This window comes from Alosa pseudoharengus, unplaced genomic scaffold (genome assembly GCF_046254945.1).
Source record: "Alosa pseudoharengus isolate Yale_2024_CS ecotype anadromous, Long Island Sound unplaced genomic scaffold, YU_APseudo_1.1 YU_APseudo_1.1_scf_9, whole genome shotgun sequence".
NCBI classification, from domain to species: domain Eukaryota; kingdom Metazoa; phylum Chordata; class Actinopteri; order Clupeiformes; family Clupeidae; genus Alosa; species Alosa pseudoharengus.
Genome location: NW_027468881.1, coordinates 31,895,485 through 31,910,484, shown reverse-complemented (window position 1 = coordinate 31,910,484; position 15,000 = coordinate 31,895,485). Strand labels below are relative to the sequence as shown.

At 43.8% G+C, this 15,000-nt stretch overlaps 1 protein-coding gene across 2 annotated transcripts in view; it reads right to left on the bottom strand.

Moving 5' to 3' along the window:
- The window catches only part of lamb2l (laminin, beta 2-like), a 55,101-nt gene that overhangs the window by 22,453 nt on the left and 17,648 nt on the right, over nucleotides 1-15,000 (bottom strand). For both annotated transcript variants that reach the window (XM_076276087.1, XM_076276088.1), the window contains exons 3-13: nucleotides 9,962-10,131; nucleotides 6,379-6,502; nucleotides 5,934-6,007; nucleotides 5,417-5,605; nucleotides 4,867-4,930; nucleotides 4,218-4,420; nucleotides 3,789-3,909; nucleotides 3,084-3,272; nucleotides 2,443-2,622; nucleotides 859-971; nucleotides 612-691 (exon numbers count right to left, since the gene is read on the bottom strand). In XM_076276087.1, coding sequence (XP_076132202.1) covers nucleotides 612-691; nucleotides 859-971; nucleotides 2,443-2,622; nucleotides 3,084-3,272; nucleotides 3,789-3,909; nucleotides 4,218-4,420; nucleotides 4,867-4,930; nucleotides 5,417-5,605; nucleotides 5,934-6,007; nucleotides 6,379-6,502; nucleotides 9,962-10,131 — 1,507 coding nt within the window. The remainder of the gene's footprint in view (nucleotides 1-611; nucleotides 692-858; nucleotides 972-2,442; nucleotides 2,623-3,083; nucleotides 3,273-3,788; nucleotides 3,910-4,217; nucleotides 4,421-4,866; nucleotides 4,931-5,416; nucleotides 5,606-5,933; nucleotides 6,008-6,378; nucleotides 6,503-9,961; nucleotides 10,132-15,000) is intronic.

The following is a 15,000-nucleotide window of genomic DNA, read 5'->3' as shown; positions in this document are numbered from 1 at the left end:
ACACAAACATGGGGTCATACACTCATAAGCATTGATATACACACACACACACACATAAACATGAGGTCATATATTCATAAGCATTTATATACTTATATTTAATTTATATACAGTAAATCCAAGCGTGTACATGTGCATCTCAAAAAGTAAAATATTTTAAGATTCTGGATTTTTGATTTCCTTGAGCTTTAAATCATAATCAAGATTAAAATTACCAAGAATAAAACAAAAAGAGGACTTGAAATATTAAATTTTATTTGTAATGAATCTAGATAATTAATTTTAATCTAGATAGTTAATTTTAATAAATTAACTTTTCCATTTCTTTAGATGCACCTGTGCACTCACTCATACAGGCACTCTCTCTCTCTCTCTCTCTCTCTACATGTACTAACACTTACAAAACACATCGCTCATAAGACTATCGCATACTGGCTACTGTGGGTGCCACCTGGTTGCCAAATCTGTTGATTCTCCAGTTTGCGCAATAACAACAACCCCTTTGAGCATGTTTGCATAACACCATTATTTCATAACAATGGACACAAATACACACACACACACACACACACACACACACACACACACAAAGAGCATTACGATTGACTTACTTGTTGTTGTAGGCCCCACCGAAGTCACAAGCACAGGCTCTGCAGCCGGCCATGTCATTACTGAGGCCCCAGAACTCTGGCTGTGACGTGTGCACACACAAACGATCATTAAGTTACAGCAGAATGCAGGTTCCATCCTACAGTACGCAATGCTTGTGAAGATGATCGTTGCTTGATTACTGAGGTCAGTGATTTTAGTGTAAACGCTGAGGTGCAGCCTGGGTAGGTCAGGCAGGTGGACTCTTACCAGGCACTGGTCGCAGTTGCGCCCGGTGACATATCGCTTGCATGAGCAGTCTCCACTGATCTGGTCACAAAGCGTTCCCAGCATGGTGGTTCCACGAGGATCACAATTGCAGGCTGACAAGAAGTCACATCATAACACACAGTCAGTTATTTGCCCTTCAATTCTATACATCCATCATAACACACGATCAATAATAATATGCCCTTCAATTCTATACATCCATCATAACACATGGTCAATAATAATATGCCCCTTCAATTCTATACATCCATCATAACACATGGTCAATAATAATATGCCCCTTCAATTCTATACACCCATCATAACACATGGTCAATAATAATATGCCCCTTCAATTCTATACATCCATCATAACACATGGTCAATAATAATATGCCCCTTCAATTCTATACATCCATCATAACACATGATCAATAATAATATGCCCTTCAATTCTATACATCCATCATAACACATGGTCAATAATAATATGCCCCTTCAATTCTATACACCCATCATAACACATGGTCAATAATAATATGCCCCTTCAATTCTATACATCCATCATAACACATGATCAATAATAATATGCCCCTTCAATTCTATACATCCATCATAACACATGGTCAGTTATATGCTCTTCAATTCTATTCATTTATCACAGTGTTTCTCAAAGTGTGGTCCGTGGACCACTGGTGGTCTGCAAGCTATCCCAAGTGGTCCGCGAACAGACATGGTAAAATATAATACAGATGAGTTGTTTGCAATATTGAACCAACTTGTATGTAAATCCAAACAGTTCTGCAACACTGTCTATGTAAGCTACAACACTTTAAAGAGTCCTCTGACACAATAAGCAAGGTGGCTCAGTAGCCCTTTTGTGTAATATAGGCTACTGCTGTTTTTTTGTTGTTTGTTTAGGTAGGTGGTCCGTGATTTTTGTTTTATTGGTTAAGTGGTCCTTGGTCTGAAAAACTTTGAGAAACACTGATATCATAACACATGATCAATAATAATATGCCCTTCAATTCTATACAGCATCCATTAAAATGGCAATAAGTGAAAAACATTTTACATTTAACACCAGATGCATTAACACAGGGTGCATGCAAGGCATATACATCAGTGTTGTTTACCGAGAGTTGAATTCACGGTCAAAGTGTTCTGTTCTGAGTGGTACATAGAACAGCCCACTTAAATTCAATTAAATTGTATAAAATTGTGTCAAGTAAGTAAGTAAGTAAGTAAAGTTTACTTTTAGAGCACATATAACCACAGCTTGCACTGACCAAAGTGCTGTACATAGTGCATTAGCTAAAGAATAATAATGGTAGTGTAGTGGTTAAGGACCTGGGCTAGCGTGCAGTGCCTGAAAGTTGTCGGTTCAATTCCCAGCTTCCACCGTTGTGCCCTTGAGCAAGGCACTTAACCCCAAGTTGCTCCGGGGACAATGTGATCCCTTGTAATATAGCTGACATATGTAAGTCACTTTGGTCAAGAAGTGTCTGCTAAATGTAATGTAATGTAATGTAAATAGATAAGTCAAGGCCCAAGGCCCACGGCCTCTGCCCTGTTTTCACTCACGCTGGCAGCCCTTGGGGTTGTTCTGGCTCAGGCCGTAGTGGGCCTCCTTGCAGAAGTCACAGCGGGGGCCCCTGACGTTCTCCCTGCAGCGGCACTGTCCAGCGATCATGCCCAGCTCGGGGTCAGTGTGGCTGTCACACACACCGCCGTCCACTGAGCCCACCGGGTCACAGTCACACACTGGAGGAGAACGAGTTAGAGGAGAGAGAGAGAGAGAGAGTGAGAGAGAGAGAGAGAGAGAGAGAGAGAGAGGGAGAGAGAGAGAGGGTGGAATAGATGGGTGTTATGAAGAAGAAAAGGAGAGGGAAGAATGAGAGAGGGAGAGGAGGAGACAGACAGTTAGAGAAAGAATGTAAATAAGCTTGTCATCACCGACTCTAAGTTCAGGAATGTGCACCTCCTTGAGGATGTATATATTAGAAAGATACACAGAGAGGTAGAGAGAAAGAGAGAAGGAGAAGGATGACAGGTGCCATGATAACGACCAAGCAGTTTTTCCTCATCATCTTACAGTACCTACACACAACAAGTTTAAGAACAGTGACGACACAGACATGCAGAGACAGACACATGTCAGAGGTCGGTGCAGTACTTAGTAAAGTGTGATGGGGATGGCCTGGCCTTGAGGTCATGTGACTCACCGACACAGGCAGCCGGGTCGCGGATGTCTCTAGAAGGGTCCTTGTAGTAGAAGGGTTTGCACATCTCACAGGTGCGGCCCATGGTGTTGTGGAGGCAGTTGTCACAGACACCACCACTGATGTTCCCGGTGGCCAGATACACTGCCATGTCAAAGTGGCACTCGGATGAGTGGCCATTACAGTTGCATTCTGGGAAAGGAAACAGAACATATTACATTACAAATGTAATGCTATAGCAGTAGATGGGGGGTTATTTGAGGATTTAGTATGAGCTGTGTGTGCATGTATGCATGTGTGTGTGTGTGCATGTGTGTGCTTGCGTGTGTGTGTGTGTGTGTGTGTGCATGCGTGCATGTGTGTGTGTGTGTGTGTGTGTGTGTGTGTGTGTATGTGTTTGTGAATTTGTGTGTGTGTGTGCGTATGTGCCTTTGTACATGCATGTGTGTGGTGTGTGTGTGTGTGTATGTGTATGTGTGTGTGTGTGTGTGTGTGACATGTGTGTGTGTGTGTGTGTGTGTGTGTACAGTATATTTGTGTGTGTGTATGTGTGTGCATTTGTGTGTGTGTATGGGTGTGTGTGTGTGTGTGTGTGTGTGTGTGTGTGTGTGTGTGTGTGTGTGTGTGTGTGTGTGTGTGTGTGTGTGTGTGTGTGTGCGTGCATGCCTGCCTGCGTGTGTGTGTGTGTGTGTGAGCAGGTGAGCTTACCCTTGCAGGTGTGTGGGTTGTTGGACTCGGCTGGTCTCCAGGGCAGGTCATTGTGGAAGTCTCTGCAGCGCTCACAGTTCAGCCCCTCTGTGTTGTGTTTGCACACACAGCGCCCATGGATCTGTCCAATCACAAACAAACAATTAAAATATCCCCTCCATTCTGACCAATCACAGAGCAGACTTCAACTGTCCAAAACAAAAAAACAATTTCATCAACAAAACAGATGAGCAGCAACCTTGCCCTTTTAAAACAGTCAATCCACCCAGCTGAATAACTACAAGGTAAATAAACATGATTCAAATGTTTGACAGTGACAATGAATTCATATTAAAATCAATCAATCAATCATATTTTTATCTAATAAATGCCACCGTTTTTGCCAATTCAGATCCCATTGGCTAGATTATCTCCGTGCAGCACACCCACCATGCCATTCTCTCTGATGTCCACTCCTGGCACAGGGGCGCACTCAGATGCGTGCCCATAGCAGAAGCAACTCCCCCGGACCACCAGCTCGTACAGAGAGTAGTAGTACTTCTGCAGCACGTCCGCGCGCCGGTCCAGCATGTCGTCCCCCAGTGTGTGCAGCTTGGTGAAGTTGATGCGCAGGTTAGTGATGCGAAGCATTTCTGGGGACGATGAAGGGAGACAGAGCGACAGCAAGTAGGGGGAAAGAGAAAAGGGGAAGAGAGAAAGAGAGAAAGAGAGAGAGAGAGAGAGAGAGAGAGAGAGAGAGGGAGGGAGAGGGAAAAAGAGAAAGTGATAGTGTGGTCATTGTGTGTCAAAACCATGTCAACAACTTTTCAAGACAGAACATTTTAAGCTATCACAGCACTAGTATGGAAGCCAAGTTTGTATTAGTACACGAGTCAATATAGTAGCTGTAAACGTGCGTAACGCTGTAGAGACAAACAGCCACCAGCCTAAAGTGCAATAAGCGCTGTATGCAGCATGCAGGCCTAGCATGCATGTACATTCTCACATCAAGTAGTCATGTGCTATTGGAGGTCATGTGTGGCTAGAAGGGGACAGGAGCTGAGGCCATTATCAAGGTCAACGCTGAATGTTTTCTCACCTTGGATTTCCAGACTGTATGGGTCCTTGACATGAATGGAAGGGTCAAGCACTTTATAGATAACCTGATTGGATCCAGAGGGACAGAGTGCATGGAATGGAGTCAATGGGGGAAAAGTGCAGACAGATGTACAGACACAAGCAAATGCAGCGCACATATAAATAATTGTATTTCTCTTTCCTTTATTTCTTTCCTTCTTTCCTTTTTCTATCTCTCTCTCTATCTCTTTATCCAAAGCACACCCACACAGACCCACATACACATAATAAACAGTGATCTGCGTAAAATCATATCGGATAATTCTCTACATTAACGGCGGCAGTTACGACGGGTGTGTTGGGCCTAGTGTGGCGTCTTCCCGGTCAGAGGGCAGACTGGCGCAGGCGCACACACACACACACACACACACACACTCCTTTATTCCTTTCCTTCTTTTCTATCTCTCTCTCTATCTCTTTATTCCAAACACACCCACACAGACCCACATACACAAAAACACACAAACACACACATAAACACACACACACACACACACTCTTCACACTCTCACCTCTCCTTCAGTGGACGGCTCTATGTCCGAGTAGCGCTCCTCACAGATGACGTCGTCGATGAGCTGCAGGGCGTGCGTGGGGACTCCAGGGAAGGTTCTGGTGCAGTTGTACGAGAAGTAGCGGTAGGGTCTCCAGGAGCGTCCGAAATCAGCAGAGCGTTCGATCAACATGGCCGCCGGTCTAAAGGTCTGTGTGCAGAAAGGGCCATGACAGAAGTATTAAGAAACGGATTTGAAATGCAGACCCACCAAATGGATTGTAAGGATTCCTATATGTCAAATGCAAAACTAATTGCAACTAATGTTGCAATATAAATACGTACAATACATTACACACACACATAAACACAACAAGGCTATGGGCAAATACACACACACACATTAAAGGGATATTCTACCATTTGGGGAAATACGCTCGATGAACTGGGGAAAGGTAAAACTCAATTGTTTAACTCAAGGGGAGGTGGAAAACAAGTGTATTTCCCCAAATGGTGGAATATCCCTTTAAGACACACACCTTAAATTTCATGATGAGGTGAGTAAAGTGGAACTCGGCTTCTAGGTTGAGTCTAATGCTGACATTTTCTTCTCCTGAAAAAAAAACACATATGAGATGCATTCTCATGCACACAGACACACGCACATACACACACACACACACAAACACAAACACAGACACAAACACATGCACATGTGCACGCAAAGACACACACACACACACATACACACACACACACACACAAACACACACACACACACACACACACACACACACACACACACACACACACACACACACACACACACACACACACACAAACACAAACACAGACACAAACACACGCACAGACACACACACACACGCACAGACACACACACACACACACACACACACACACACACACACACACACACATATGCATACACACACACAAACATACACACACATACTGTATACATACCATTGACAGCCTGCCACCATGTGAGCTCTCCGTTCTGGTCCTGGAGGGAGATTACGTTCTCCACCCTGTGGCTGTTTCTATAGTAGGGGCTTCGGGAGTCACAGGCGAAGCACTTATCCGACTCCTGGGAACAGAAATTATAGTTAACCCATTTACTCCTAAAATGCCTACTACAAACGCCTATAGAATCCTATGGCATTCTAGACTAAATAACCTTATTTCCTGATGGTTTTCTGAAAACATACTAAAAATTGTTAACGTCTACCAAAATTTAATATCTAAGCCTCTGTAGCACCTAGAAACATGAAATAAAAAGCATGCTGCGCTACGCAGCATCCAGCGGGAGGGTCAATGTTGCGTCATGCAGCATCCAGCGTGAATGGGTTAATTTACTCCTCCAGGTTCCATACTGTGCCTTTAGAGACATCAGTGCCAAATGGAGGATACTTCTGCTGTTGTTGCCATTAGTTTTTATTTCCGTTTACTTTTGGACACAACAAATAAGAGTGAAAATATAGAAATCATAACACGTCTCCACATATATAACGTATGGCGTATGGTTCCAAGACAGGAGGAAGCATCTCAGCTAAACATAACAGGGGCTAAAAGCAGGAGAAAAAAACAATGCAAGGTCAAACCTGGCTTGACTTCTCATTATGGAGCCAATTGCCATGCTGTTTTATTCATTCTAAACTAACCACTATAATTTATTTTTCATCATCAATTTATCAATTTATCAATTTATCAATCATTTCAATTTAAAAAGAGAATAACTTTAGTCTCGTATAAAAGGTGCATTGTGTGGGACTGCTACACAACTTCAACACAAAAGAATAAAAGTACATTTAAAAAGTAAACTTTGGAGTGATGATGGTGGTCGTTCTAATGAGTGACGTCAACGTCTATCCACAGAGAAAAGCCACCTAACTGTACTGAGAGGGAGACTGCCAGGAAGAACAGATGAACAAGCAAAGAGAGAAACAGACAAGAAGGACATACATAAACACACACACACACACACACACACAGACAAATAGAAGACGATAATGACAGAGCAAGAATAGGTAGAGTCGGAATACTGTAGGTAGAGAATAGAGGAGAGTGTGTGAGAAATATACGAGATTCGACTGATGAGAGGGTGTCATCTGTCACCAGTCAAAATGCATTTCCAAATTCATTTATTTCAAGACATCAGAAAATACCACACAATACACCTGAAGCCTCACTCTGCACACACACACACACGCATGCACACACACACACACACACACACACATGTTTATGGCAACCTGAACACCCACCACCTCACTGTCAACACAAGTCAGTCTTCACATTCAGGCAGAAGAATGGATGAACACGTAACCCGTCCTGCTGCAGAAACCCGGCTTGCCCCAGGAGCTCAATCATCCAAACTCATCACAGACAAAAACATGCTGATCTGATTGATGACTTTTTTTCACTGGATCTGGTTAAATATTATTTTGGTAAAGAAAACAAAAGAACACAAATTTTGAGTGCTAAAATGACCATAATAAATTGAGTTGATACCTGACACCGGGCAGTGGATTCTACAAACCCATCTTATTCTGTGGGAAATATTTGAAGAACTTCTAGTCCCCTGAATTGACAAATGGCTTGCGAAGCACACTTCACACGGGTATGAATGATTGCCACAGTTCATACCTAAACACAACCATCACCGTCTAGATTGACAGCTAAGAACTCACATGATAACAGAGCAGAGCAGACATTAGGGCAGCCGTGGCCTACTGGTTAGCGCTTCGGACTTGTAACCGGAGGGTTGCCGGTTCGAACCCCGACCAGTAGGCACGGTTGAAGTGCCCTTGAGCAAGGCACCTAACCCCTCACTGCTCCCCGACCGCCGCTGTTGTTGCAGGCAGCTCACTGCGCCGGGCTGAGTGTGTTTCACTAATTCACGGATTGGGATAAATGCAGAGACCAAATTTCCCTCACGGGATCAAAAGAGTATATATACTTATACTTAGAGCATCGACGCTTCAACCAAAGTGACTGATTAATTGGGTTGGCAGGTATGGAGGCTCACTTGGACCAAAAACAACTTCCTCTTCCTAAAAAGTAGGCTAAGTGTTGTGCCTGCAGGTATATCTTTTCAGCCATGATGACCTGTAATGCTGCTGCCTGGACTGATCTACAGTACCTGATCCCTGAGGCAAGGAAGGAAGAGAAGAAAGACATACATATACACAGACAGGAAACACACACACACACACTCTCACACACACTCTCACACATACACATACACACATACACACCCCGACACACTGTACACATGCACACAATGTATGCAGACACACACACACACACACACACACACACACACACATACAAAAAGACAGAAGGACACAATGTAGCTCAGACAGGCTATCCAGTTCAAACTGATTGAGAAGGGAACAGGACTCCATCAGAGATCAGCAAAACAAACAAAGTTTAATACACTCCTGCACACACACACACACACACACACACACACACACACACACACACACACACACACACACACACACACAGGCCAGAGAGGAAAAGAAGAAAAGAATAAGCTGCACATGTACTGTATGAGCCCTGACTGAGCGCTTGTTTATTCAGCTCTAGGGAGCTTTTCAGTACTGCGTCTGCCATGTGAAGTGTTGAGAGGCAGTATTCACAGCCTGAAAGGTGCGCCCACCAACCATACTTCTGTCAATAACATGAAAGGGACGCCTTGACAAAGAGGAACATAGCATCTACTGTGTGTGTGTGTGTGTGTGTGTGTGTGTGTGTGTGTGTGTGTGTGTGTGTGTGCACATGTGTGTGGTGTGTGAGTACTGTATGTGTTGTGAATAGTCTATTATAATGATTAAAGACAGCCACGTCACAATAGCATCTGCCATCCAAAACTCCTGAGAATGGCCAGTGCCATCACAGCGAGATAACTAGGAACAGGGAATTTGAAGAGGTTTCAAAGGCTCCATCCATTAAAACCATCCATGACACAGAGACTCTGACAAACACGTCTTTCACATCCCCACCATACCCTCCATAAAATATGTAGCCTCTCCTCAGAAGAGGTTAGTGCAGAATCTCCATGACGACAGTAAAGTATTTCTGACACCTTGCAGTAGTGATCAGGGACGTATAGACCACAGGTGGAGGTGGCTATCAGGTTGGCCTTCCTGTGTTAGCAATCATTGGTCACTTATTGACCTTGGTCACTGAAATTATGAACACTGAAACCTATTTCCGCCACGCCCTACTTTCGCCCTCTATGTGCCACTTAATCATTTTTATACAAACCAGGACACCGGATTGCTAAAGAAACGAAGCATTCACCCTATCAGGGTGTTTAAATTTTCTTTGTACCTAAAATGACAGTGTAAAGTGCTGCAAACAGTGTTGTAATGCTGCATGTACAAAACCGCTTGGAGCTTGAGTGGAATTTTGATTTTGAGACGAGAATTCTTGGAATAGGGGAGTTTCTCCACAACTTTTTCTGTAGTTATCCACTGATCTGAGTTAATGCGCTGATTACCTAGTGAGGTAGGAGGCTCTGGAGGACAAAACCTACCTGCAGGTGGCTCACTATGCAGTACTGCTCAGGGCCCTGCAGACCACAGGTGGAGGTGGCAGTTAGGTTGATGGCTCGGCCAATCAGCAGGTTCCCCGTTGCCGGGTAGCAGCTTCCCTCGGTGCAGCCGTGAGGACTGGAGGGGAGATCCTGAGCCGTCGCTGACAGAGCTGTGGAGAGACAGAGGAGAGAGAGAGTATAAGTATAAGTATATATACTTTTTTGATCCCGTGAGGGAAATTTGGTCTCTGCATTTAACCCAATCAGTGAATTAGTGACACACACTCAGCACACAGTGAGGTGAAGCACACACTAATCCCGGCGCAGTGAGCTGCCTGCTTTAACAGCGGCGCTCGGGGAGCAGTGAGGGGTTAGGTGCCTTGCTCAAGGGCACTTCAGCCGCGGCCCACTGGTCGGGGCTCGAACCGGCAACCCTCCGGTTACAAGTCCAGAGTGCTAACCAGTGGGTCACGGCTGCCCAAGAGAGAGTTAGAGAGAGAGAGAGAGAGAGAGAGAGAGAGGGTTAGAGAGAGAGAGAATTAGAGAGAGAGAGTTAGAGAGACAGAGAGAGTTATAGAGAGAGAGAGAGAGTTATAGAGAGTTATAGAGAGAGAGAGAGTTATAGAGAGAGAGAGAGTTATAGAGAGAGAGAGTTATAGAGAGAGAGAGAGAGTTAGAGAGAGAAAGAGAGTTATAGAGAGAGAGAGAGAGGGAGAGAGAGAGTTAGAGAGAGAAAGAGAGTTAGAGAGAGGGAGAGAGAGCGAGAGGGAGAGAGAGAGTTAGAGAGAAAGAGAGAGAGGGAGACAGAGAGAGAGTTAGAGAGAGAGAGTTGAGATGAGATGGAGAAAGAAAAAAGACGGAGCAAAAGTCGTGAAGATGACATTACTCTGCAAGAGTGAAGGGGCTGGTGCGAGAAGACCAAAGACAAATCTGAGACAGAGGGCAGAGGAGGAGAGGAAATGGTGGCAGGACAGGAAGTTGGTTTTCTCCCTTCCTGTGTCTCTGATACAGTATCTCTGTCTCATAGTGCTGTAGGCACACGTGTGTTCCTAGGTCCTACAATGAATGACATGTTTGATTCCCAGAGAGCACATACACTTATAAAACTGCACTCAACCAATACTATGAGTTGCTGTTTTTTAAAAAGCGATACAAGCGTCTGCAACAACTGCTAAAGCAAATGTTTAAGTATAGATAAAGCAAATGTTGAAGTATAGATAAAGCAAATGTTTAAGTATAGATAAAGCGAAACGTGAGTCTTCTGGCTCCTCTTATTCACATGGCTGCTTATTAAAAGTTTATGGCCGTCATTCCTTAACACGCAGCTGCCCTTGGCAATGTCTTATAGGGTCATAGCTTTAACTGTGTAGAGGGAGGGACTTCATTGGTGTTATCACTCTGTTTTTTTTATCATATTTAGTCAGCTTTGAGTCAACATGGCAGCACAGACACAAGGAGCACTCAGTGTCTGATCTCCAGGGAGTTTCCACCCAAACACCTCCACAACAATAATACAACATTCTTTCCTCAAGGTTCCCCAAACAACCGCAGTAGTCATGAAGTAAGTTAAGCATTTGATTAAGGAATAAAGGAATTGTCAACATTCATGTTGGAGAGCTTGTCCGCGAAGGCCATGAAGACAACGTGGTAGTGAGTGAACTCACTAGAGTTTTTTTGCACTTAAAAAACAGTGAAATGTAAACCATTATCAGGTCGACTGGATGCTGTTTGTGACCTTGCACATGGCCTCTGCTTAATCCACTTGAGTCTGTAGCTCCACACACACTGGTCATGAACATTGGTGATGTGAACCCATGCTTGGGAAGCTAACCCTTCCAAATGAGGTCAGAGTGGGGACTGCGGTCATGGACGCACCCCCAGGACCAGCAGCACAAAAGGGACTAAGGTCCGGGTCAGCGCCCCCACAGAGCTGCCCCAACATGGGGCACAGTCTACCACAACATCCTCTGTCTGGCACATCATATCCCGTCGCCAACAAGCACCCCCATTCCCACCCCCACATCAAACTTCCTCCATCCGGCTCCACCCACACACACACAAACATAGAGAGAGAGACAAAAATACTCTGGAGATCCATTTAATTATACAGAAGTACATTTGAAGTGAACTAGAGATAAGATATAGAGAAGTTATAGATATAAAGAGATGAGACAAACACTTCATATTATATTTCAGTAGACCAAAGTAAACCCGCTATGCTTCTGAATCATCCCTTTGAATCAACACATATTCATTCACATTCTTCATAAATTAGCAGTAATGCACAAGCATTGACCGTTGACCTGAAAACACTGTAATCTTACACACACAAATCTTATTTGTGCACTTATTTGTGCTTAGCTTAAGAGAACTAATGATCTAAATCTGTGTGTGTGTGTGTGTGTGTGTGTGTGTGTGTGTGTGTGTGTGTGTGTGTGTGTGTGTGTGTGTGTGTGTGTGTGTGTGTGTGTGTGTGTCTACTCCTGGGCTGCTATCAGGGTATATGCTGCATGTAGAAACAGAGTTGATCCTTGTCTGGAGATACCCTATGTTCCATTTTTTCCATAACCTTCTACAAAGAGCAACGCTTTAAAACCTGCCCAACACCTTCAAAGCAAGTGTCTATCTAATCTAAGGTGGATATGGGTGAAGAATTCCTCACATTCACATACAGTACGCATGCAAGCTAACACAAAGTGTACATGGCTACTCACACACACACACACACACACACACACATACACACACACACACACACACACACACACACACACACAGTATGGCAGAGGTAAATGATTGAGCGACTCTGCCCTTTTGGCCGGCGCTAGTGTGTGAGGAATAAAGCGCCTGAGATCGTATAGCAAGACTTGGCCCCTGCTCAAGTCAAAGATTTAACCGAGACGGCGGGATTCTTGCCATTCCGTCCTGCACCACGGAACTCAGAACTCAGCAGAGAGACCACTCAACCACGGGGCACGGGCGTCACATGTGCCCCCTCACCTACTGCACAGAGCACAGCCCTGCACAGGTAGAGGAGGGCGGAGCCTAGCATACCTGTTCACAGGTAGAGAAGGGCAGCAAGGCATACCTGCGCACACTCATGTGTGGCACAACCACATCAGGGCCCGGAATGTTGAACTGTGGACATTCCCATAGAGACCACCTTTGGTAAACACCATGTGACATGTAACATTCCATGCCTGGAATTAAGTAGTTTTATACAGTAGGAGTAGGTGAGACTGTGTTTTACAGAGGAACACAGTGATAGCAGGCCAAAGACAGTGAAATACTTGCTTTTAACTACGTGTACGCATACGTCATCACACGTGTCCTACGTCTGTTCAGTGTGTCGCTTGTGGCATCCTCAAAAATGAAGGTGACTCGTCAGCGAGATGCACCATTCACGTGAACGCCAGGGGCAGTAGCAAAGACACAGTAAGTGTCTGAATATGAGTATGCAAGAACACTTTTATTTACAACTCTGAGTCTGAATCCTGTGGACTGCACTCTGTTGGAGTCCTCCACAATGCAGTCCGTGGTGTACGTAGACTGAAATTGAATTTCACAGTCTGAAACTGAATTGTGAGAACTGAATGTGAATGTGCAAAGAGGGAAAATGTTCAATGAGGATAATTTATGTATCAGAGCAAATGAGTTATAATATTATATTCAATTTCAAATTGACTGGGATTTAGTTTCAATCTAATGAATTAAATTTGAGCATATACCATTCAAATTTGCTTTCTCAGTATAATTCTTCAAATTCAGCAAATTCAAGTGCAAATGCCACATAATCAAATTCGGTTTGAGGTGACACAACTCTTGCTCAAAAACCAAGTAGTGTATATCCCCAGCTTAAGGTTCATTTAAAAGGATTTGTGGTTGAGAGAGGGCGTGACAAGCAGTGCAATCTAAAGTATTTTCTGATACTGTCCATGCGCATGTGTGGATATGATGTCTCATGGGTGTGGATATGTGTGTGTGTATGTGCATGTCATCTTGTAGTGGCCCAGTTTATGCCAGCTATTTACTGTAATTACTGTAAGTCTAAGCGTTCACAAAATCGTTCATCCTCTACTGTATTTACTGGGGTGCGCACCTAGCATTTGAAACATATCTGCTCCATATTTAGACTTATAATTACAGGACAGGGGCTGAGTAAAAAGACTTTCAAGACCGCAAAGGGATGTTCTGTTTTTACAGGCCACACACAAAAAGTACACTTGTTTGGGCCCTAAAGACAGTTTTGGCCTCTCAGATGTGTCACTGATGCATCGGTAGCAATCCCTCCCACTGCTGAAAGATGCGCTCAACAGTCCGTCACCCAGAGCAGTCATGTTTGAACTGGTGAGGGGGATGTGCCTGTGCAAGAGTGTGTGTAAGTGAGTAGGTGTGTATTGGGGGGGGGGTATATATGTGTCCGAACACCTGAGCTTGTTGTGTGCACTTGTACAAAACACTCTCTACCGTAATTTCCCAACTATTAGCCGCGGCTTATACATTGATGTTGCAAAATTTCTTCAGCTATGAGGCTAATACACTGGGGCAGTTAATATGGTATTAATATGGTTTTGTTTCTTTGAACTTTCATAAAACACTGTCCTGCGGCTTATACACAATGTGGCTAATACACAGGAAATCACTGTATTAGTCAACGACTAGATTTAATCAGTGTATGGAAAAATTAATGAGAGCAGCTAAGGAGGACTCACACTCACACACACAGACAAGTCAAGTAGGTCTGTTTTTAAACCACGTATTCTATATATTTTTCCAAAATTTTCATGATGCAAAAATTGTGGAAAAATGAATGGCCATTCATTTATTTGATGGATACTTTTGCCAATATCTTCTCTCTCTCTCTCTCTCTTTCTCTCTCTCTCTCTCTCTCTCTCTCTCTCTCTCTCTCTCTATCTACAGTATGTGCTAGGTAGCCATGGTCTCAAAGGATAATATGAATGAAAAAACTTCTGTATATTAGCCTAATATTTTTATCACACTACACATATGAACAACATCAAAAACAGTAATAACACACA